At 57.3% G+C, this 23,760-nt stretch overlaps 1 protein-coding gene across 5 annotated transcripts in view; it reads left to right on the top strand.

The window, feature by feature from the left end:
• Positions 1 to 23,760, top strand: part of LLGL2 (LLGL scribble cell polarity complex component 2) — a 35,207-nt gene extending 11,447 nt beyond the window's left edge. The window contains exons 2-26 of one of the 5 annotated variants that reach the window (XM_043585288.1): positions 174 to 268; positions 10,021 to 10,118; positions 11,348 to 11,429; positions 11,723 to 11,838; positions 12,277 to 12,435; positions 14,181 to 14,343; positions 14,486 to 14,618; positions 14,933 to 14,987; positions 15,585 to 15,739; positions 17,846 to 18,063; positions 18,136 to 18,203; positions 18,350 to 18,503; positions 18,593 to 18,697; positions 19,118 to 19,410; positions 19,512 to 19,662; positions 19,977 to 20,127; positions 20,760 to 20,876; positions 21,000 to 21,166; positions 21,563 to 21,827; positions 22,091 to 22,244; positions 22,501 to 22,529; positions 22,775 to 22,822; positions 23,016 to 23,058; positions 23,185 to 23,246; positions 23,419 to 23,760. In XM_043585288.1, coding sequence (XP_043441223.1) covers positions 194 to 268; positions 10,021 to 10,118; positions 11,348 to 11,429; positions 11,723 to 11,838; positions 12,277 to 12,435; positions 14,181 to 14,343; positions 14,486 to 14,618; positions 14,933 to 14,987; positions 15,585 to 15,739; positions 17,846 to 18,063; positions 18,136 to 18,203; positions 18,350 to 18,503; positions 18,593 to 18,697; positions 19,118 to 19,410; positions 19,512 to 19,662; positions 19,977 to 20,127; positions 20,760 to 20,876; positions 21,000 to 21,166; positions 21,563 to 21,827; positions 22,091 to 22,244; positions 22,501 to 22,529; positions 22,775 to 22,822; positions 23,016 to 23,058; positions 23,185 to 23,246; positions 23,419 to 23,423 — 3,066 coding nt within the window. In that variant the 5' untranslated portion in view covers positions 174 to 193 and the 3' untranslated portion in view covers positions 23,424 to 23,760. Of the gene's footprint in view, positions 1 to 173; positions 269 to 10,020; positions 10,119 to 11,347; positions 11,430 to 11,722; positions 11,839 to 12,276; positions 12,436 to 14,180; positions 14,344 to 14,485; positions 14,619 to 14,932; positions 14,988 to 15,584; positions 15,740 to 17,845; positions 18,064 to 18,135; positions 18,204 to 18,349; positions 18,504 to 18,592; positions 18,698 to 19,117; positions 19,411 to 19,511; positions 19,663 to 19,976; positions 20,128 to 20,759; positions 20,877 to 20,999; positions 21,167 to 21,562; positions 21,828 to 22,090; positions 22,245 to 22,500; positions 22,530 to 22,774; positions 22,823 to 23,015; positions 23,059 to 23,184; positions 23,247 to 23,415 lie in introns of all 5 variants that reach the window. The other 4 variants (XM_043585286.1, XM_043585289.1, XM_043585287.1 and 1 more) reach the window with 4 other exon arrangements.

Below are 23,760 nucleotides of genomic sequence, written 5' to 3' on the forward strand. Positions count from 1 at the left end.
TACGTTGCAGATGGAGCGAGGGTGCGCAGGCGGGTCGACGGTGAAGCCGCTGTGGGCCCGGGGAGAGGGGCTGGGCCCGGCCAAGCTGGGGCCTGGGAGCCAGGATGGGCGCTGGGGCCGGGGCTGTGCGTCTGCCTCACCCTGGTGATCAGCGGCTCCTCCTCTTTCGCTAGGAGGCTGCACACCAGGCACGATGAGACGGTTCCTGAGGCCAGGACATGACCCTGCGAGGGAGAGGCTCAAGCGGGACCTTTTCCAGTTTAACAAGGTAAGGGGAAGTGGGAGAGGCGGCCAGGTGTTTATGGCAGGCACCAGGCACCATATTGTCCACCCTCCACGGGCTGGGGCACTCAGCTTGCCTTTACCTGGATTAAGGTACTTCAGTTGGTGCTGCCTGCAGTCCCCCTTGGGAACCTGACTCTGGAAGTGGGGTCCGGTTGGCAGGCTTTCCTGGGAAAGGGCAGTGGGATGCCCAGGCATCAGGACTCCCTGTCCCGAGTGCCCTTGGCTGTGTGACCTCTGCAAATCACCCTGCTTCGTCTAGCCTTAGTTTCCCCACCTGTAAAATAAGGATGAAACAACCTGTCTCCTCACGGTGCTGTTGAGGATGCTTAGGGACAAGAGAGGTGAAAGGAGGCTGAGCCCTGCAAGGTGTAACTGTGTTCCCGTGATGCCAGGTCCCTTGGGCACTGACCACAGGCTGTGGCTGTCCCCTTTCTCCTCACGTTGCCCCAGAGGAAAATGCAGCTGTCCCTATAGGCCCAACGCAACAGCTCCTTGTGGCAGCTCTAGGCCTGGGTGAGGGGGGAGAGGCGCCTGGGACCATGTGCCACAGCTGGCATTTGGCTGCCCCAACCCCAAACCTGCTGCTCCTGAGGTCCCAGAAGCTCCCCAGGGCCTCCCCAGGGTGGCTGGTGCCTGAGAAGGCCAGAGCTGCCCTGTAAACAGGAGGAGCACAACGTGGTTTATTAGCTCTGCAGCCACCTAGCAATCTGCTCCTGTTTCGGGGTAATTAGCCTCTCTTATGTCTGCTTTGATCTGGGCCCGTGGCCTGCGTGCCTGAGCTTCCCTCTGCCCCACCAGGTGGACTGCAGGAAGCGGAGGACCATGGTGCTCTGCTCCTCAGGGGCACCGGGACCCCTCTGGGACGTGTTGATGGACGGGGCTTCAAATCTCACTGGGCCACTTAGCACTTGGGTGACCCTGTGCCTGTCACCCACGTCGTAGACATGTTACAAGGATTATATGGAGTTAGTTTGTGGTCCAGGAACACTAGCTGCTGTCTGTCTTCAGAGGCTGCCTCCCAGGGAGAGAGGGTTCCCAGGGGCTTGTTTGAGGCTGGTGGCAGTCCCCAAGTGTCCTGCCATTTTCCTCCGATTTTCTTGACCTGTGGCAGGCGTCATGATGGAGCTTTGCTGTGAGGCCACCCCCCTGTGGGATGAGGGCTTCCCTAAACGAGCACCTCCTCCCACTGTCAGAAGGAAGCTGTGAGCAGGATTTTTGGGCCGTGGGAAACGGGGTACAGGTGTTGGGAATGTGGGATCCCGGGGCCCCTGGGGGAAGTCTCTTGGTTCGGAGGAAGTAACCCGTGAGTTGGGGGGGGGGGTGTCTCAGAACATCAGCACCCACCTCGGGGCTTGGGTGACCTATGTATGCCTCCATTGCCCCTGATGACACTGAGAGATCTCACACCCCAAAAAGGTGGCCAATTCTAGTAGAAACCGGACAGACAGGCTCAGCAGAGGGAGGAACCCCTGCCCCAAGTTCCAACTGTGTGTTGGGGTGGGGCTGGGGTGGGGCTGGGGCAGAGAAATCATCTCCCCCCGCCCCCCCCAACCAGTGCCCCACAACTGGTGGCCTTCAAACTTGGCTGCCCCATCCCCTAGGCCTGGCTGGGGAGAGGGAGAGAGGAGGCTCCTTGAATCCCTTCCTCCTTCCATTCACTTGCTACAAACCTGCACTGAGCACTACTGCCCAGGGCTGGGGCTGTGGGGATCTCAGATAACATCTTTGCCCTCCAGGACTTTTATAGTTTGGAAAGAGGAAAGGAGCTGATGGTCTGAAAGAAATTCCACTTCCTGGGACTAGAAGAGGAAGGGGGGTGGGGTGGGGGGGATGTGGGCTGGTTTAGTCTCATCTAGACACTGAGTGAGTGGTGGACCCTGAAGGGTTGGGAATGGGGGATGAGGCCAGATCCTGGAATATTTGGAAGCCTGGGTGGTCCCACCCATGCCAGCCCCTCCCCGGCCCCAGGCTTCCCTGGAGTCAGCTTGAGGGAGCCTGGAACCTGGGAATCTAGGGCCCACCACACCATAGCTGTGGTGGGTTTTTTAGCAGGACAGTGAGCGATCCCATTTACAGTTTAGAAAAGAACTTTTTTTTTTTTTTTTTCCCCTCAGAAGAGCATTGCAGTGATTGGATGAGGCCTGGGCCATTGGAGGAGGGAGGGGGCGCAGGTGTGAATAGAACAGGGCTTCTCAACCTCCTCCCTCTTGACATTTGGGGCTGGCTATGTGGTGAGAACAGTTTAGCAGCATGCCTGGCCCTGCTCCCCCGAGATGTACAGCCAGAAATGTCTCCAGACACTGCCCAGTGGCCCCTAGCTGAGGACCGCTGGATTAGAGAACTATTTAGGGCATGACGCCTGGTGCTCAATGGGGGTGTAGGAGTAAGGGGGGCAGGGAAGGGCGGTGGGTGCCCAGCGTGACTGGGGGGGTGCCATTCCGGGCGGTTAATGGTGCCAGGCACTGGGGTGGGGAGCCCAGGAGAGGTGAGGAGCAGGTTAAGGGAAAGTGATACGTTTAATTTGGACAGAATAACAACAGTTATCCATTTATTGAGAGGCAGTTTGGTCCAGGGGTTAGTGGTGCCAGCCCCAGAATTGAGTGTCAAGGTTCACCAGGTGGGTGACCTTGGGCAACTCACTCATCTGTCCAGGGGAGACGACAGGAGCTACCCCAGAGAGTTGGTGGGAAGGTTAAATGAGTTAAGGTCTAAGTTGCAAGGCTGTGCGTGGCTGGTGGCTAGGGATTCAGAGCACAGCCCTATGGGCCTTCTCTGGCCCGAGACTGAGTTTGGGGAACCTTGGAAGCCTTGGGTGTCCGCACACAGGGGGATGGATACACAGAGCTGGAGTTCTGAGCCTTGGGTGGCCCATCAGTGCAGGTGTTATTAACACGGAGGTGAGGGGCCCTCTGAAGGGTGCCTACGGCTGGTGCAGCAAGCAGTGTGCAGACCAGACTGGTGGTCTCTGGGAAGGAGCTGTGCCTGTAGATGGATTCTCTGAACCCTCAGCCAGCCAGCTAAGGGGCTGGGTGGTTCCGTGGTTAGAGGCAGGGAGGCTGGAGCCAGATGGCCCGAGTCTAGATGCCAGCTGTGCCGCTTTCTCACTAAGTCACTGCAGACACGTACGTTACTTACCCTCTCGGCTCCTCAATTCCCTCATCTACAAAGCGGGCATCGTAATAGTCTCTACATCCAGGTTGGCACGCTAAGCAAGTGAAATGGCTTTGAATGGTGCCTGGTACACAGTTGGTGCCTCACCCCATCCTCATGACCGGTGCCTCACAGCTGGTGGCGTTCCCATTCTGCAGGTGAGAAAACTGAGGCCTCTAGGGTTTGCACAGCCTGAGTATATGGCAAGGGGTAGCGCCGGCTGGGAACAAGGTCCCCCCGGTTCCATCTACCTACCAGCTGGCCCCTGAGGGTGGCGGCCTCACCTCCCAAGCCTCAGTTTCTTTCCCCTTGACCTAGTCTTCTGAGCCATCGAGGACAAGATGAGGGGACTGTGGAGCCTGCTGGACATGTCAGTGGGGAGGAAGTGATGCCAAGGGGACAGAAACTTCATGCCATAGTGAAACTCCTTCCTTGGAAATCACTTGAGGCCCCTCCCTCCCCTGGTGAAACCAGCCGTTGATAACGGCTCTGCGCCTTTCCTGCCCAGCCCGCCCATACTCCCCCCACCCCCAGGCCCTGAACAAACAGTGTGTTCCTGACCGGCTGCCCCTGTCCAGGATCAGGTTGTTTTGTCTTGGCTTTTTTGTGGCTGGGGCCCTGGTGTCAGGTGACAGCCACACAGGGAGGGCCAGGTTGCTGCCACCGCCAGGAATCTGAGCTGACCACACCCAGTACAGGGCAGTGCCACCCAGCCCAGCGGCTGGGCGTGACCCCTCTGGCCCTAGACAGCCCTCCTTCCAGCCCCCCAGCAAGATCCTAGGCCCTGGATCTTGGCCGGCGTCCTCCCTCACTGAGGACAAGATGAAGGGCCCCCACTGTCTCTGACCAACAGCCTTTGCTCTCTCCCTTCCGAGAACTTGAAATGGGGTCCTGGAGCCAGCAAGAGACAGACGGGGCTTTCTTCCCCGCACTAGGCTAATGTTGCAGTTTGGCGGCTCCTACAAATCTCTCCTTTCCCAACTGCTGTCAAAAGAGTTCATTGTTCTCTCCTCCCTTGGCAGAGGTCACCTGAGCCAGGTAGCAGGATAGGGGCAGGGCCAGGTAGGCTGGATGCTGAGCTCAGGAGGTAGGGGAGGCTGGCATCAGTGGCTGTCAGGCTTTGGGGCAACCTCCCAGCTTGAATTTGAGCTGGAGGCCTCTGCTGTCCTAGGCTGAGGCCCCTTCCCACCCCTTGTCCTGGGTGGAGGGATGATTCAGGGCTGCTGTGTGCCTTGGCAGTCCCACAGCAGGGCACCCCTGGGGCTGAGTCCACTTCCTGTGCCCCGCATTGACCTCGTACTCTGCTGGGGGGCTGCATCTTTAAAAGCTGTCAGAAGTTGGGGGATGGGACAGCCAAGGAAAGGGGAGGCCAGGCTGCTCTGGGTTTCTAGCTCCTCCCTAACTGACCTCTGTCCTCTCCCCAAATCCAAACCCCCTCTTTCCCCATTCCCAACAAGACCCCCAGGCCTCTTGGAACGGGTCTGGGGCCACACCTCCTCCCCCTGCCTGCACTCAGGTTTGCAGCCTCCTTTGGGGATTTGTGGGCTTTAGTTGCATGTTTGCCTCTCTTCTCCACCCCTCCGCAGACCTGGGGAATCCCCTGTCCCCACACTAATTACATTTGAACCTACTCTCTTGGTCCCTGCCCAGGTACGGGCACCATGATGCTTCCTCCCCTCATTTTGTTCTTGGGGGAGCCGTGATCCCTTGAGGAAGGTATCCTGAGGAATTCCAGGGACGGATGCCTCAGGAGGAAGGCAGGCTCTAGGGGGCAAGGCCTTTGTGCTCTGGGGGGTGGGCTGAACCTTCCAGCCACCGTCTTCTTGAGGGTTTTGTTGAAGCTGCGGGTGGTCCTGCTCGAGGCAGTCGTAGGTATCCTCCCATTTATCAGACGTAAAATGAGGCTCAGAGAGGCAAAGAGCTCACCCAGGTCCCAAGGCATTTTAAGTGGCAGAAGGGGATTCAAAGCCTGGTGGGCCTGACTCCGTCCCCATTTGTTCGTTCTTTTTTTTTTTTTTTTTAATTTTTTTTTTTAACGTTTATTTATTTTTGAGACAGAGAGAGACAGAGCATGAAGGGGGGAGGGGCAGAGAGAGAGGGAGACACAGAATCGGAAGCAGGCTCCAGGCTCCGAGCCATCAGCCCAGAGCCTGACGCGGGGCTCGAACTCACGGACCGCGAGATCGTGACCTGAGCTGAAGTCGGACGCTTAACCGACTGCGCCACCCAGGCGCCCCCGTTCTTTCTTTTTTTGATACGTATGTATATATTTATTTTTATTTTTATTACTATTTTAACTTACATCCAAGCTAGTTAACATACAGTGTAACAGTGATTTCAGGAGTAGAGTTTAGTGGTTCATCACTTACATATAACACCCAGTGCCCACCCCAACAAGTGTCTTCCTTAATGCCCCTCGCCCATTTAGCCCATCCCCCTACCCAACACCCCACCTCCAGCAACCCTCAGTCTTTTCTCTGTATTTAAGAGTCTCTTCTGGTTTGTCCCCCTCCCTGTTTTTATATTATTTTTGCTTCCTTTATGTTCATCTGTTTTGTATCTTAAATTCCACATATGAGTGAAGTCCTAGGATATTTGTCTTCCTCTGACTTATTTCGCTTAGCATAATGCACTCTAGTTCCATCCATGATGTTGCCTTTCTTTTCTTTTTTTTTTTTTTTTTTTAAGTTTATCTTTTTTGAAAGAGAAGAGAGAAAGAGCAGGGGCAGAGAGAGAGGGAGAGAGAATCCCAAGAGAATCCCCGTCCCGACACGGGCCACGATCCCACATGAGATCATGAACCTGAGCTGAAATCAAGAGCTGGATGCTGGGGTGCCTGGGTGGCTCAGTCAGTTGAACGCCCGACACTTGATTTTGGCTCAGGTCACGATCTCACAATTTGTTGGTTCAAGCCCCGCATTGGGCTCTACGCTGACCATGTGGAGCCTGCTTGGGATTCTCTCTCCCTCTGCCCCTCTCCTGCTTGTGCTCATGCACACGCACGTTCTCTTTCTCCCTCTCTGTCTCAAAAATAAATAAGCCTAAAAAAAAAAAAGGTCGGATGCTTAACCAACTGAGCCACCCAGGCGCCCCAGTCCCCATTCTTTCTAAACCAGCTTATGGAAAAGAAGGTGGAGACCAGAGGCAGTAGAGAGAGGCGGTGGGAAATGAGAAGTACAAGAGACTGAAGGATGGGTCCAACCTTTGTCTCCCTCCAGATGAAGGAAAAGAGGCCCACCAGCAGGAATAAGTCAGGTGGGATGTAGAACTTCCTGCCGGTGGGTTGGCAGGATAACGTGTGGCTGGAGAGGCTAACAGAAAAAGAAAGCTGCACGCTGTTTTCTCTTTGGCTTGACTTTCTTGCCCATATCCTGAGGCAGAATTGTCTAGGGCAGCACCTCGGCCCAACAGGAATATAACGTGAGCCACATGTGTAGCTTAAAATGTCCTAGCAGCTGCATTACAACATTTTTTAGACAAGTGAGATTAACTTTGATAATATATTTTGTTTTTAATTTTTTTGTTTTTAATTTTTTTTTTCAACGTTTATTTATTTTTGGGACAGAGAGAGACAGAGCATGAACGGGGGAGGGGCAGAGAGAGAGGGAGACACAGAATGGGAAACAGGCTCCAGGCTCTGAGCCATCAGCCCAGAGCCCGACGCGGGGCTCGAACTCACGGACCGCGAGATCGTGACCTGGCTGAAGTCGGACGCTTAACCGACTGCGCCACCCAGGCGCCCCTGTTTTTAATTTTTTAAAAACGTTTATTTATTTTTGAGAGAGAGTGCGTGCATGCACATGACAGAGTGTGAATAGAGGAGGGGCTGAGAGAGAGGGAGACACAGAATCCAAAGCAGGCTCTAGGCTCTGAGCTGTCAGCACAGAACCTGATGTGGGGCTTGAACTCACGAACCGTGAGATCGTGACCTGAGCCGAAGTCGGATGCTTAACCAACTGAGCCACTCAGGCGCCCCTGATAGTACATTTTGTTTATTAACTCAAAACATCCAAAATATTGTTTCAACATGTAGTCAATAGAAATTAATGAGGGTTTTTCTAGGTTTTTTGTTAACACAAAATCTGAAACGCCAAGTGTATTTTACACTTACAGCATACTTCAATTCAGACACAAAATTTTCTTTGGAACTGTGTGCTCTGTACTTAGAGTTTGGGAGATTTGCAGCTTGGTCTGCCTGACTCCAGCCCCTGTTCCTTTAGAACCCAAGAACTCACCTGGAAAGTTTTTCAGTGACTGAACTGTATGCCCATTCTTAAATTTAAATTAATTAAAGGGTGCCTGGGTGGCTCAGTCAGTTAAGTGTCTGACTTTGGCTCAGGTCATGATCTTGTAGTCTGTGGGTTCAAATCCCCGTTTTGGGCTCTGTGCTGACAGCTCAGAGCCTGGAGCCTGTTTCAGATTCTGTGTCTCCTCTTTGCCCTTCCCCCCGCTCGCACTCCATCTCTGTCTCTCTCTCTCTCAAAAATAAATAAACGTTAAAAAAAATTTTTTTTAATTAAAATGAAAACTTCTGTTCCTTGGTGGCACTGGCCACATTACAAATGCTCCGTATCTCCGTGCAGCTCACAGCTGTCCTACTTGGCAGTGCGGGTCTCCTCCTGGGCACAGGGCTCCTTCCTGCAGGACTTTTTCCCCAGACTCCTCCAAATTCCAGAGGCTTTGGCCTTGTGTTCCTGCTGATTGGGATGATCGAAAAATACTACCGTCCCAGGAAACTTTTCTCAAGCCCTGGCTGCTGATTTCCTGAGGCCCCAGCAATCTGAGACTGGCTGAGGCCGGAAGGGGGCTCTGGGGGAGCTTGTCCCCGCAAACACCATCACATGCCCTGCCCCCCCCCTCCCCTTTTCCTGGGAAATGTTTACATTCCAGACACTCTGCTATCTCCCCAAGGCTTTTCCAGGCGCTGCATTTTTTACATAGCTGAATTGGGACCTGGGCTGGCTAGGGGGGCTCCAGCTGGGTCACTTCTGCTCTCCAGGCCATCCCTTCCAGGTGTAGCCATTTGTAGGGCAGACTAGTTCCTGGCAAAGAGCCAGACCTGGGGGGCCCTTCCACTTATGTGTCCCCAGAATAGAGACTCCGTGGAGCTCTTGTTCCTGGCCTGCCCCAGCTCAGGGCCTCCTTCTGTGAACCACCGTCCTGGACTGGATGAGCCAACAGGCAGCATTGAGTTTACTAAACTATCATGCCCACCGTCGTCAGGACTTCTCCTTTTCTGCTCCTTTGAGGCCTGATGGGACAGCTGAGGGAAGCCTAGAGGAGGACCCTGGGCCTAAGGAGAGCCGCCTGACTGGTACAACCTTTCTCTGCAGGGCAGAGTCTCCATTGCTTTAAAAAACGAAAAGTAAAGCAGCTGGCTGGCATCCTTTGCCCTGCTCTGATCTAGCTCTACAGGTTCGGCATCCCCTGGGGTGGGAGGCGGGGGGTGGGGAGGGCTGGTGGAGAAAAACAACCAAAAACCTCCCTGAATATGGTTTATCAACCAGATCTATAGTGTATACACCCATGCCTTTTAAACCTGGAGTTCCAGAACTGGAACCTCTGCCTAAAGAAATACTCCAAATTGTAAGCAAAGGTAGGAGTCCAAGAAAGGTCGTCAATGCAACTGATTGGCAACTGTAAAACCCGCAGAAACAAAGGTGTTCAACAACTAAAGCCTTGTGAGTTAGGGCACCTTTATGTAGGGAATTGTCCTTAGCCGTTTAAAAGTCACTTTAGTGCCTTTGACGGTTTGGGCCCGCTACATACAGGCGGACAAATGGGCGACAAAGCTATGCATGTCCGTATATATCTGTGTGACACAACCCCAGTCAGGTCTTTGTATTTAGTAGAGACACACACGTGTACAGTCGCAACACAAGAAAGACTCACAGGTGTTAGCAAGGGTCACTTCTGGTTGCGGGAGCATGGGTGATTTTTGTGTTCCTTTTCAAACTCCTTCATATGTCCCAAGTTTTCTATAATGTGTATTTCTATAAGAAGAAATGAGCAAAAGCATGTGTCTGTAACAAAACTTTAGAAGCTTCTTTTCTGGAAAGATAGTGGAGAGACCTCACGACAGAAAGACTTGCGAGAGAGCAGGTGTTTGGCCCCGGAGGAGCCTCGGATGGCCCAGAGCTGGGACAGGCTACTGGGGGGTTCTGTCTAGCCCCTGGGACTGCCCCAGACTGTGGTACAACCAGGCTTCCCGAGCCATCTGGTCTGTTGTGGCAGCCTCCCCCAAAGCTTCCCTTACCCCCCACAGGAGGACTGGGTCAGTCACCCACAGTATGGGTGGTGGAGGAACCAAGTCAGAGTTCCTGGAAAGCATTGAGTGGCCAGTGTGGTGTCGGGGGAGAATGCGCTCCCAGGGCTGGCCCCAGGGCCTAAGACTGGGTCACAAACGGGTCTGGGATTGACTCAGCACTCAGGTATCTGGGTAGGAACCTGAACGTGACTGAATTTCTCTTTCCTGCTGGAGGTGGCTCTGTGCTGCAGCTCCTCTGTCCAGCCCTGGTGCCCCAGCCGTGGCGGGGCAGAGGGGACATGTCTGCAGGTTCCATACCCACATGGTTCTCGTTGCAGACAGTGGAGCATGGCTTCCCACACCAGCCCAGCGCCCTTGGCTACAGCCCGTCTCTGCGCATCCTGGCCATTGGCACCCGCTCCGGAGCCGTCAAGCTGTATCCTTTCTGTCCTCCCAGCTCCCACTGGGGGAGGGGCCCTGGCGTTGGTGGGATTCAAACAAAAGTCAGTTGTAGATGACCCCTCCTGGTACTGGGATGTTCCCTCTTGGGGAACCCTCTTGCGTAGCCTCTTGGGAGTCAGCCCCAAATGCCGGAGGTGGAGTCAAGTTTTTTGTTTTGTTTTCCTTTCTCCCACTTAGTAGACCTGGGGTAGCAGGCCCAGGGTGCTGTCCAAACCAGGGTGTCCTTGGATTTGAAGAGCAGTGCTAAGCCTTCCAGATTCTCCCCAACCGTGCATACCTGCCATGTACACACAGGCACATCAGAGAGTAGAACTGACTCCTGGTTGGCAGAACATTGGTCTGAAAGGGCCACATTTTATCCAAAGCATTGGTTCTGGGCTGCGGGGGCCTCTGCGTTTCAGAGGCAAGCCCGAGGGTTCCAGGATGATGAAGAATCACCGCTTGGGTCCTCTGGCCTGGACTACGAGTCTGGGAACTTCCCCAGCCCCAAATCCCCACTGAGTCCCTAGAGTTGAGCCAGTTGGGACGTGGGAGTACTGGGAGATGGGGAACCACCCATGGGGAGCCTGGCTGGAGCCTCCAGTGAGGCTGCGGCTCCCTCCTGTTCCTCTTATGCAGCAGGGGCAGGGGAGGCAGGGACACCTCTAGCGGGCTGGCCTAGGCTGGAGGTGGCGGATAGCACTCCCTCAGCTGGTTAATCATTGCCAGGCTACAGCCACATCCTGGTTACCAATCCCTGGTGGCCACAGCTGCTGGGGTGGACCCATGGGGGTGCCCTGTCTTTTTCTCAGGTGCCACCTTGTGGTAGCTGATGGGTTTGTTGCAGCTCAGGTGGGGGGGGGGCTGGGCACTGTAGGAAGCAGCCCAACAGTTACCGGGATAAATCTTCATCATCCTAGGGTGTCTGCCCGCTCCTCCCCCCACCCCCCCACACACACCTGCCTGGCTGGAAAAGTTCTCCCTGGTTGGAGCTGGCTCCACCTCGGGGTGACATCACCGCTGGCCAAGGGTCCTTGGGCCAGGGCCACTGCCGTCTCCTCCCGACCCAAGGCCCCGGTCGCTGCCGTCTGGGAGGAGGGCAAGCCCTTCTGTGATGCTGAGGTATTTACACTCCTTGCCACGTGGGCCCAGAGGTCCTGGCCCTTGGGCGGGAAGGGGTGGTGTCCTGCCTTCTGGAGCTTTTCCTGAGCCTGCCACTTGTAGCTATGGTGCCCCAGGGGTGGAGTTCATGGGTTTGCACCGGGAGAACAACGCTGTGGTGCAGATCTACTTCCTACCTGGCCAGGTGAGGGGGCCCTGCGCATCCTCCTACTCTCACATCACCTGGAAGGGGTGGGGAGAGGCAGGCGTTTAGTAGTCCTGGGTTTGGTTCTGATAGGAGGGCCTGGGACCACCTCCCTCCCCCCAGCTGCGGTTCACAGACCACCCTAAGAGCAGCCAGGGGGCTTTTGGTTCTGGGGTTCCCTGAATCAACTGGCGCGGGGTGGGCCACCCCAGTGTGAAGGGCCCCAGTGAATGCTGGCCCTCCCTGGTTAGCGACACCACACACTCCTGGTTCCTGTCCCCTTCCCTCCCTAGTGCCAGCTGGTCACCCTGCTGGACGACAACAGCCTCCACCTGTGGAGCCTGAAGGTCAGAGGAGGGGTGTCAGAGCTACAGGAAGATGAGAGTTTCACGCTGCGTGGCCCCCCAGGGTAAGGACCTGGTACCCGTCTTCTCCCGGCCAGCCTGACCGGCGCACCCAACTCCTGGGTGGAATCACCCTGTGAAGGTCCTGTGGAGCCCTTGGTGGTCCTGGCAGTTGTTTGAGCCAACACATCCCCACATGCGGGTGCTCTGGAGGAGCAGGGCCCTCCACGCCTACGCCGTCTGCACAGGAGGCTCTGGGAGTTTTTTCTGCCTCCTAGCCCAAGCTCTCTACCATCTGTCTTCTGTCTTGGCAGGAGACACTCAAAATGTTTGTCCTGGCCCAAGACACCATCAGACCCCGTTAAAGGACCTCACAGGCCCGCTTTCCCCAGCCACGGCCTTTCCCAGGACTGCTGAGGGCAGCCGGGAGTCGGGGATCCTAACCCCAGGGTCTCCCCTGCCTGAGTGGCAGCCAGCTCACAGGCAGCCATTCTCGTCCTCAGGGCTGCCCCCAGTGCCACACAGATCACTGTGGTCCTGCCTCATTCCTCCCGCGAGCTCCTCTACCTGGGCACCGAGAGTGGCACCGTGTTTGCGGTGCAGCTGCCGGCCTTCCGCACACTGGGGGACAGGACCATCGGCTCGGACGCTGTGCTGCAGGGGTGAGCTGGACACCTTTTGCCATTAGGAAGCTGTTCCCTCCAACTGAGCGTGGCCTTCTCCCTTGAGTCCCAGTAGTGTCTCGGGAGCTCATAATTTCTCTCCTGGGAAGTCTACGGGGAGGGGAGAAGAGACTCTCAGCCCCCAACCTGTCCCTTAACTTGAGACTCTCGCCCCATAATGTGTTAGCACCATAGCACTCTGCGGAGTCTTGGGGGTAACCTGTCATTTCATTTAAAGGTGAGGAAAATGATGCTCAAAATGATTTTGTAATGTCACCAAGTCTCAGTCCGGCAGTCTTCACGCTGATCATGTGAATTTCAAAACCCCAGGGGCTCCGCAGGGGGGCAGGTGGGGCCCAAACCTCGTGTTGCCACGTCAGGTGGGGCAACTCCTGGTGAGATTTATGTTTTGGCGTCCGTGCTAAGTTTTCGTTTGCATGCAGGCCCCATGGCCAAAGCTCTTGGACAGCCATAAGCCTGTAGGTTTCTTCTGATCACTCTGGAGGCTTTACTCCATGACGATGATGATGTCGGCAACAGAGAGGGAGTCAGATCAGGTCTGGGTGTGGAGAGAGAGTGCCAGGGTCCAAAGGAGGAGGAGACGAAGCACTGGCAGTGGTGGAATGTTTTGCCATTTCACGGGACAGAGAGGAGGCCGGGGTCCTGGGATGTGGAGCTGCTTCAGGCTCAAGCGAGCAGGACCCTGGTCCCGAAAGGACTGGCCTTCCAACGTGCTCACATCGCTCAGGGCCCACTGTCCAAGGAAGAGTGTCGCTGGGTTTGGGAGGATTCCTACTTGGGGCTGGCTCCGCCTGAGCCCAAACGTCTGTCTTTGCCACCCGGCAGGGTAGCGTCAGGGCAGCACGACCACGGTCAGAGCAGGACTGTTTGCGGGTCAGCAGGCATGGAGGCTTCTCAGCCTGGGCGCCCCGTCTGTGGCCAGGACGGCAGGAGGACCTGTTCCTCACGTGTGGCCCTGCCGGCACCCACCTGACTCTGTGCTGGTGGGAGTCTAGTTGCGGGGGGCCTCCCCCAGCCTGAGTGCCCCGGGAAGCCCCTCCTACCAGTGTAAATCCTGTTCTAAATGAAAAGAGGTTTGGCTTGGGTTGGCAGAGAGGGGTCCAGGTGTCTGTGTTTCCTGCTCTCCCTCTTTGGTGTGGGTTCTTGGTCCGTTGCCTGCCACCTCGTGGTCTTCTGTTGGCTTCAGCACCTCCAGACTTCACGTCAGCATTCCGGGCCCAGAGAAGGAGGAGGGGGACAGGGCTCAAGGCCAGACCAACCTAATGTAGGGAGTTTTATTTTGTGGGTTTTAAAAACTGTTTCCTTATGAAATACCACTTCTGCAGAAATGCACTAAGTATGAATGTGCGGTTTAATGGATTCTTGTAAAGTGAGCGTCCCTGCAGCCACCCCCTGGACAAAGAAATAGAACTTTGCCAGCCTCCCAGGAGCCCCCGCTGTCCTTCCCGGTCACGAGTCCCTCCTTCCCCCGAGGTAGCCACCGCATCAACTCTTCTGGAAGCCACTGCCTTGCCTTTCTTCGTAGTAGTGTAACCGCCTGCGTTTGTGGATGGATATACAGGATATATAGGTTTCTATATATCCTTGTCCTCTTGTGCGCATGGCTTCTCTCTCCCTGCGATCTTCCCACGCTGGCACTTGCACGCCATGAGCAACTGTGCCACATGCTCCGTCCTGCCCTGTTGGTGGCAGCAGCGTGGGCTCACAGTGCTTCCCTCGGCCAGGTTGCCCGAGGACGCCCGCCACCGGCGGGTGTTCGAGATGGTGGAAGCTCTGCAGGAGCACCCCCGCGACCCCAACCAGGTCCTCATCGGCTACAGCCGCGGCCTCATCGTTGTCTGGGACCTGCGGGGCAGCTGCGTGCTTGGCCATTTCCTCAGCAGCCAGGTAGGCGGCGCCTGGGATGGTGGCAGGTGCCGCGTGGCGCTCTCAGGCCCCCGAATCACCTAAAGCCCTTGTGCTGAGACCTGCGGGCACAGGACCACCACCCTGACCCCAGCCTGCGCGCTTTCCCTCTCTTCCTCTGCAGCAACTGGAGAACGTCTGCTGGCAGCGGGACGGCCACCTGATTGTCAGCTGCCATTCTGACGGCAGCTATTGCCAGTGGCCTGTGTCCAGCGACACCCAGCACTCGGAGCCCCTGCGCAACTGTGTGCCTTACGGTCAGTGCTCCGTCCACCTAATGGGGCCTGGCCCTGCCCTGTAAACTTGCAAAGCAGTGTCCTCTGTTCCCAGTCTGTCTTCCCCACATTCGGGTGTAGGTGCCCAACTCCTAGAAGCAAAACTGGGGCCCAGAGAAGTGAAGGCTCTGTCCAAAATTGTGCAGCAGATTTTCAGATGCCCGTCATGGCTTTCTCGAGGGACTGCTCAGAGCAAGACTCCTATGCAATCTGCTGCATGGGTATGGGCATGAAGGGTCTGGGCCCTATGGACATAGGGGTGGAGGGCCCATTCAAGCTGGTTCCTTGTCTTGTAGGTCCTTTTCCTTGCAAAGCTATTACCAAAATCTTCTGGCTGATCACCAAGCAGGGGTAGGTATCAGTGCTCTGTCCTCCCTTTCAGCAGCCTTCCGAGGGGCTACTCTGGCCTCTGCTTGTGGGAGGCGGTGCCTAGGGAGTGCCTTGGGGGTCCCACATCAGTGTCTCAGATGCCAGCAAAGGGAGAGAGGGCTATTCATTCGTACCTCTCATGGCTAATTCCTGAGCAAACGTTTCTGATCTTTCCCTCCACCCTCCCGGAAAGATGATTCAGATCAGCCGTTTTCAGACTCTGTTTCAGCAGGAGACCTGTTTCTTCAGAGACCTACAGGGAAACCTGACGCATAAACAGGAGTAGGGTGGGCTGGGGGTGGAACCCGGGGTAAAGCAGGAGTGGCTACAGAGGCTCAGGAACCCCAGCCTGGGTGCCCCCACCTCACCCCCAAGTTCTCCTGGGTTATTGCAGTCAGGAAGAGAGGGCGGTCCACCCCACCCCTTCTGGGGACCTTGAATGAGCACTTACTTTGAGACTGGGCTCCCTCCCTGATCCTGCCACTCTGATCCCTGGAAAGTCTAAGCTGTCAGCTCAGCCTGTGGCTGAGGTACTGTTGGGAGCCCCAGCCCACCCCACGGCTCTTCTGTGCCCGCCAGGTTGCCTTTCACCATCTTCCAGGGGGGCATGCCGCGGGCCAGCTATGGGGACCGCCACTGCATCTCGGTGGTCCACGACGGCCAACAGACAGCCTTCGACTTCACCTCCCGTGTCATTGACTTTACTGTCCTTGCTGAGGCAGACCCTGCTTCAGGTAGGTGGGCTTGGGAAGTGGGTGAGGGGATGCGGCCTGTCCATTTCCAAACGCACCACTACCTGAGCCCCTCAGCCCCCCTGCACCCCTCTCAGTGCCTTTCCCTTCCCCTGCTTGTGGCTTCATCCTTGCTGGCCACACCTCCCACCTGCTCTGAACCCTCTTCACCCTTGCTCGGCTCTGATGGGACTGAGCCCAAGGCAGGCAGATCTAGGCTGTGGGGCTTAACAGCTACCTAGCTGAGGCAAAGAGGTCCTGGCTTAGACACGCGAAGCCCTCCCATTGTGGGGTGGGGCAAGTGGTGCCGTGTGGGGCCTCCTGGAGCTGGGCCAAGACAGCAAAGCCCTGAGTCAGCCTCGTAAATTGGTGACAGGCAAGACCAGAAAGGGCGATGTCGAAACCTGGAGCGGAGGCCTGGCGGGAGATTCCCAGGAGGGCGGGCCTCTCCTCCAGGTGAGTCCAGCCTCACGAGGCCAAGGCCTCCAGGTGAGGGGCTCGGGCCTGCTCCGGACACCCCGGGCTGTATTCCTGTGCATCCTCAGCACCACAAGACCACTTGCTTTCCCTCCTTTCTCAGCCTCTTCCCTCCTCACGCCCGATGCAGGATGCCGGCGGGGGGGCGGGGGGGGGGGTGTCGGTCGATTCTTTAGGATTTTCTACAGAGATGGTCACGTTCTCTGTGAACAAAGACAGCGTTACTTCTTCCTTTCTGACCTGTGTCCCTTTTATTTTCTTCTCTTGTCTCCCTGCAGTAGCTAGGACCTGTAAACAAGCAGAGAGAGGGGGCATCTGCCAAATTCCTGATCTTAGCAGGAAAGCTTCATGTTTCGCATTATTATAGTCACATGAGCTGTAGCTTTTTTGTGGATGATCTTTACCAAGTTGAGGAAGTTCCCCTCTCTTCCTACTTAGATTTTTTATCATAAATGGGTGTTAGATTTGTCAGATATTTTTCCTGCGTGGATCAATATGATCACATGTTTTACTTTAGCCTATTGATGTGATGGGTTCCGTTAACTCATTTTCATGTGTTGACACAATCTTGCACACCTGGGATAAATCCTACTTCGTTGTGGTGTGTGATTTTCTCTATATGTTTCTGGATTTGGAGCTTGTTTTTATTGTTGATTTTGGGGAGAGAAAGCATGAGTGGGAAAGGGGTGGGGGGCAAGGTACAGAGGATCCAAAGAGGGCTCTGTGCTGACAGCAGAGGAACCATGAGATCATGACCTGAGCCAAAGTTGGACACTCAACCAACTGAGCCACCCGCTGCCACTGGAGCTTATTTTTATTTGTTTGTTTGTTTGTTTGTTTGTTTGTTTAGAGAGGGAGAGGGAGAGAAAGAGGGGGCCCAGGTGAACAAGGGGCAGAGAAAGAGAATCCCAGGAGGGGCAGAAGGAGAGAGAGAGAAGTGGGGCTCGCCTGAAGTGGGGCTCCTGCTCACCGGAAGCCGGCCTTGAGCTCACCCCGAAGTGAGGCTCGAGTGGAGCTTGTTTTTAAAATGCCGATTCTGGGGCACCTGGGTGGCTCAGTCAGTTAAGCATCCGACTCTTGGACTCTTGGTTTCGGCTCAGGTCATGATCTCGCAGTTTCGTCAGTTCGAGCCCCACATCAGGCTCCAAGCTGACAATGCGGAACCTGCTTGGGATTCTCTGTCTCTGCCCCTCCCCTACTTGCACTATCTCTGTCTCTCTCAAAATAAATAAATAAACTAAAAAAAATTTTTTTGTAATAAAAATGAATTAATAAAATAAAATGCAGATTCTCCAGGGGTGCTTGGGTGGCTCAGTCGGTTAAACGTCCGACTTCGGCTCAGGTCATGATCCCACGGTTCGTGGGTTCGAGCCCCGCGTCGGGCTCTGTGCTGACAGCTCAGAACCTGGAGCCTGCTTCGGATTCTGTGTCTCCTTCTGTCTCTGCCCCTCCCCTGCTCTTACTCCGTCTTACTGTCCCTCAAAAATAAATAAATGTAAAAAAAAAAAAAAAAAAAATTTAAAATGCAGATTCTCTGACTCCAGCCCTAGAGCTTAAGATCCTGCAGGGCTGGGCTGGGGCAAACTGCTTCCCACGGTTCCTGCAGCCCCTGACCCTTGGCCTGTCCCCCAGCCTTTGATGACCCCTACGCCCTGGTGGTGCTGGCCGAGGAGGAGCTAGTGGTGATTGACCTGAAGGCGGCTGGTTGGCCACCAGTCCAGCCTCCCTACCTGGCCTCCCTTCACTGCTCCGCCATCACCTGCTCCCACCACGTCTCCAACATCCCCCTGAAGCTGTGGGAGCGGATCGTCGCCGCTGGCAGAGAGCAGCACACACACTTCTCCACCATGGTAAGTCTGGCACCAGCCCTGGCCCCACCTCGCGCCAAGCTCTCCCATGGACTTCTTGGTCTCATTCTTTAGGAGTGGCCCATCGATGGTGGTACCAGTCTGGCCCCAGCCCCTCCCCAGAGGGACCTGCTGCTCACAGGGTAGGTGACTTTCATGGCACTCTCCTCCTGCCAAGTAGAATACGCGGGGTGGGAACAGACCCCAGAGCGGGTGCGTGCCAGTCCCGGGCCTCCCGGGCACCCCTGGCCTGGCATCCCTCACAACTGGCAGGTGGCTCTGCCCGCAGGCACGAGGATGGCACAGTGCGCTTCTGGGACGCCTCCGGTGTCTGCTTACGGCTACTCTACAAACTCAGCACGGTACGGGTGTTCCTCACCGACACAGAGCCCAGCGAGAACCTCAATGCCCAGGGCGAGGATGAGTGGCCCCCACTCCGCAAGGTGAGGCCGGGAGCCTGGAAACCAGGCAGGGCAAGGACAGGCTGGGTCTCGTGCTTATGGCCACTCGCGGACCTCCTCTCCCTTGTCAGGTGGGCTCCTTCGACCCCTACAGTGATGATCCGAGGCTGGGAATCCAGAAGATTTTCCTCTGCAAATACAGTGGCTACCTGGCTGTGGCGGGCACGGCAGGGCAGGTAGCAGGCTGGGCTGGGGCAGGGGGTGCAGTTAGGAGGAGTGATCAGGGGACTTTGGGCGGTGTCCAAGGATTGGGGGGCAGCAAGGACAGACACCAGCCTCCCGGGCACCCATTGAAGATGTCGCCAGGACCATCACCGACTCTTGTGGCTCTTGTGCTTTTCCCAGTGGATAGAGGTTGCCTGGTCCCATTAGAGACAGGCCTTTGGGATGATTGTTTCTCCTCCAGAAACCAGGATTAAGGGCCAGGGATCGGGAAAGGCCTTCCAGCTCTCCTTGGGCCCTAGGCTTTGGTGTGGGTCCCAGGTCCTTCACTCTCCCACTCTCAGGGTCCCTGTGGTCCCGCTATTCCTTGGTGCTGGGCGGGGGGTGGGGGGGTGGCTCAGCCCACCTGCCCCCCACCCCCCCCCCCACCCCAGGTGCTGGTGCTGGAACTGAATGACGAGGAGGCGGAGCATGCCGTGGAGCAGGTGGAGGCCGACCTGCTGCAGGACCAGGAGGGCTACCGCTGGAAGGGCCACGAGCGCCTGTGTGCCCGCCCGGGGCCCGTGCGTTTTGAGCCCGGCTTCCAGCCCTTCGTGTTGGTGCAGTGCCAGCCCCCGGCCGTGGTCACCTCCTTGGCCTTGCACTCTGAGTGGCGGCTCGTGGCCTTTGGCACAAGCCACGGTTTTGGCCTCTTTGACCACCAGCAGCGGCGGCAGGTCTTTGTCAAGTGAGCAGCCCTCCCGGGGTGGCCAGGGCCTGAGTCTAGGGCTGGTGCTGGGCAAACACCCTGGGGCCCTGGCAGCACTGATGTCCTGATGTTCCCCCCAGGTGCACGCTGCACCCCAGTGACCAGCTGGCTTTGGAGGGCCCCCTGTCCCGTGTGAAGTCCCTAAAGAAGTCCCTGCGCCAGTCCTTCCGCCGGATACGGCGTAGCCGGGTGTCAAGCCGGAAGCGGCGGCCAGCTGGTCCCCCTGGGGAGGTGAGGCCGAGACCGGCCACGAGCCCGGGGCGGCTGGCAGCAGGTCCAAACTAGCCCTCCCTCCCCCGTGGCTTTGGCTGCAAGCACCGAGCAGGCTCACGTCCTGCCCCGCTGCCCACTAGCTCTGTGGCCTCGGACACACACACGTTGCATCTCTGGGCCTCAGCTTCCCCAAGTGTAGAGGGTTAAGTCTTCAGTTAGTATCACCGGGTGGGCAGTGGCCATCTTCCCCTGGAAGGACTGGTGCTGGGCAATTGGATCGCCCCAGGAAGGGGAGGCCAGAGCCCCCTTCAGCCTGACCAAACCCACTGCAGGTGCCGGAGGGAGGCGCCAGGGCTGAGCGGACAGGTACGCAGAACATGGAGCTGGCCCCTGTGCAGCGTAAGATCGAGGCTCGCTCAGCAGAGGACTCCTTCACGGGATTCGTCCGGACCCTCTACTTTGCTGACACCTATCTGAGGGACAGTGAGTGGCCAGCCTGAGGTGTGGGGGGCCCAGGAGAGCACCCTTTGGCCTGAGGGCGTGTTGGAGGCTGCTGCCCGGCCTGGCTGGGAGCATGGGGAGACCCGATCCTCTGCCTGCCTCTTTCTCTCCCGTGCCTGGGTCTCCAAGGCAGGTTGCCCTGGCTTCATACTCAGCCTCCACCACTCTAGAAGTGTGACCTTGGACGTGTCACTTAACCTGGGGTCAGCTTCTCTCCTGTAAAGTGGAGGAATATCTTCCTCCAAGAGTGCCTGCTAGTACCCAGTGTGCCCTGCAGAAGCTCCCTGCCGCCCGCCCACCGCGGCAAGAGTGGGGTGGGGGTATCTGCTGCTGTATCTTCAGGGCCGAGCTGTCCCGGGTTCAAGACCACCTGTGCCTGGGTCCCTTAGTGGTCAGAGAGCCTTCCCAGCTCTTCCCGTCTATACCCCCAGGAAATAGGCAGGGCCCATAGCCATTCCGTTTTACAGAGGAGGAAACAGACTTACAAGGTTTGCTAGCTTGACCTTGGGGTCACACAGGTTGTGAGTGGCAATGCCAGGACATCAGCCCAGGTCACCTGGCTCCACCTGACCCCCGGAACTGTGGGTTAGATACAAACCTTTGCTTCCTGGCAGGCTCCCGCCACTGCCCCTCGCTGTGGGCTGGCACCAACGGTGGTACGGTCTATGCCTTTGCCCTGCGTGTGCCCCCCACCGAGCGGAGAATGGATGAGCCCGTGCGGGCCGAGCAGGGTGAGTGCTGGGCAGGGGGAGAGCAGAGGGTCCTTATCTGCCTGGGATGGGATGGGGTGGGGTGGGGTCTGTAGTCTCACCCTCCACCCCACCATCAACCACCACTTGCCTCTTTCCCTGCAGCCAAGGAGATCCAGCTGATGCACCGAGCGCCCGTGGTGGGCATCCTGGTGCTGGATGGACATAGCGTCCCCCTTCCTGAGCCCCTGGAGGTGGCCCATGACCTGTCAAAGAGCCCAGACATGCAGGGAAGCCACCAGCTGCTTGTGGTGTCAGAAGAACAGTTCAAGGTGTTGCTTGGATGGAGGCGGGGCTCCCTGGGGATCCCTGGGACATCTGGGGAGTGCAGATCCTGGGCACAAATGACAGTGGCCGGGATTCACTTAAAGTTGTATTTGCAGCTGGTATGTGACAGACTACCGAGGCACTGAAAAGGAGAGGGGTAGAGATCCTGGGTCCCGGGGTCAGCACGGGGGCACTGAAGCGGGACCTGTGTCAATAGGGGGGACGGAAAACACAGACATGGAAATAAGTAGCCCTGGTGTCCCTTCCCGGTCAAAGCGTAGTGGCCGCATGTCCGAGCACTGAGCGGGCACAGAGACTGGGCAGTCGTTGCTGGGGAGTAGGGCCCTGTGACGGCACCAGGCACGGAAGCCATGGGTGTGAGCCGTGCCTTGTCCCCCCAGGTGTTCACGCTGCCCAAGGTGAGCGCCAAGCTGAAGCTGAAGCTGACCGCTCTGGAGGGCTCGCGGGTGCGGCGGGTCAGCGTGGCCCACTTCGGCAGCTGTCGAGCCGAGGACTACGGGGAGCACCACCTGACTGTCCTCACCAACCTGGGTGACGTCCAGGTGGTCTCGCTGCCCCTGCTCAAGCCCCAGGTTCGGTACAGCTGCATCCGCCGGGAGGATGTCAGCGGCATTGCCTCTTGCGTCTTCACCAAATACGGCCAAGGTGGGCACAGCGGGGGCGGGCAGGCGGGTGCGAGCAGCCGGGGGCTGGGCGGGGTGGGGACTCCCGCTGCGCTGCCAGGGGCTGCTGGGAAGGGCAGCTTGGGGTGTTGCGGCCAAGGCCAGGCTGGACTGACTGACTTCAGAGAACTTTTGAGGGAGGCCCCGGCCCCTCGTTCCTCCTGGGAGGAAAGTCCCGTCAGCAGCTGCAGGGCCTGGGAGCCATGGGCTGGCCTCACCTCCAGGCTTCTCCTTCCCCCCCCCCAGGATTCTACCTGATCTCACCCTCAGAGTTTGAGCGCTTCTCTCTCTCCACCAAGTGGCTGGTTGAGCCCCGGTGTCTGGTGGATTCAGCAGAAACCAAGAGCCACAGCTGCCCCCGCAACGGATCAGGCCCAGAGAAGGTCTCAGGCCAAGCCAGGTCGGTAAAAGGACAGGTGGCCTTTGCCCTGGCCCCTCTCCTCTGAGCTAAGCCCACCCTCCTGGCTCTGGCTCCCTGCCCCCCCTTCATATGCCCCTCCCTCTCATGGAAGCTGCCATCCAGGGCAGAGCTTGGTTTATCACCCTGGCTCAAGGTGGGCCAGGTTAGTTGACCTCATTCTTCATGGGATCAGGGCTTTCTGAGCCAGAATGGGGAGCCCAGAGACTCCCAGTCCTCACCATCTCTCTCCCCACAGGAACTCAGGGAGCCAGAGTGATGGAGAGGGTAAGACAGGGTTCCCTGTGCCCAGGGGTGGGGGTGGGGGACAGATACATTGTGATACTTAGGCCCAGACCCAGACCGAAGGGGAAGGAAGGGAACCCCAGGCCAGCAGGTGGTATTGGGGCTAAGAGTAGAGACGGCATCGCTTCCAGTCCTGGGTTCTGGGTTCCGGCACTGCCGCTCTAGTAAGGAGGGAGCTGGGGCAGAGGAGGTCTCAGGGCTCACCTGACCCGGCCCCTGCCTTTCAGAGAGGAGGCCTGGCCCGGTGATGGAGCACGCTCTGCTCAATGATGAGAGTGAGTTGGGCAGGACTCGGTGGGCCGTCGTGAGGGATGTCCCGAGGGAGGCTTGGAAAGCCAGGGTGGAACTGAGGGCCGTTACTCTGAGGGAAGCAGACCTGTCCGACACTCCATCAGTAAAAGGGGGAGAAACATTTGTGTCTGGCCCGGTCTCTGCCGGCCTCAGCAGGCCTCTTCCCCAACCCTGCAGGGGTCCTGAAGGAGATTCAGAGCACACTGGAGGGAGACCGAGGGTGAGTTCCTGCTCGGGCCTGCAGGGGTGGGCCCTGAAGTGCCAGGAGTTCTCTGGGAATAAGGGTCCTCGTCTGGTCTCCCCGAGGTCCCCACGGATGGTAACTGCCCTGTCTTTGCCCGTGCAGGAGCTATGGCGACTGGAGATCTCAGCGAGCGGCCACGGGTTACAGCCTCAGCAATGGGGGAGGTAGGGGCTCTGGGCACCGCTGCAGGGCTAGGGGGCGGCCGGGAGGGTATGCCTCCTAGTTGGGGAGGAATAGGAGAATGAGCCCACACACACCCCTGGGTGGAGGACTGAGGCCCCCCGGCCTGCCCAGGAGGCCCCCGAATTGCCACTGCTCTGTGTCCTTCCACAGCAGAGTGAGCAGGTCGCAGGTCCAGGCTACGCGATGAACACACACTACTGAGGGCGCTTCCTGGGGCGCTGCCCCCCCCGCCCCGGGAGGCCCATGAACTGGGCTGTGCCAGGGACTGGAGCCAACCCCGGTGCGCACCCTGCTGCTGCTCTTGGCCTCGGAGAGGAGGGACCCCAGGGCCGTGGGGCTGCCCCACCTGGGCCTTGTCTGTCTTGGTTCTTTTGTCAATGTTGCACAGTTTTTTCTCCCTCCCCTTTTTGTAGTGGGCTGGGTTTTAAATTATAAATTTTAACTGCCTCTGGGTGAAAAAGTTTTTAATAAACACCTTATTACCTCTTCACTGGA

Source organism: Prionailurus bengalensis, chromosome E1, assembly GCF_016509475.1.
Source record: "Prionailurus bengalensis isolate Pbe53 chromosome E1, Fcat_Pben_1.1_paternal_pri, whole genome shotgun sequence".
NCBI classification, from domain to species: domain Eukaryota; kingdom Metazoa; phylum Chordata; class Mammalia; order Carnivora; family Felidae; genus Prionailurus; species Prionailurus bengalensis.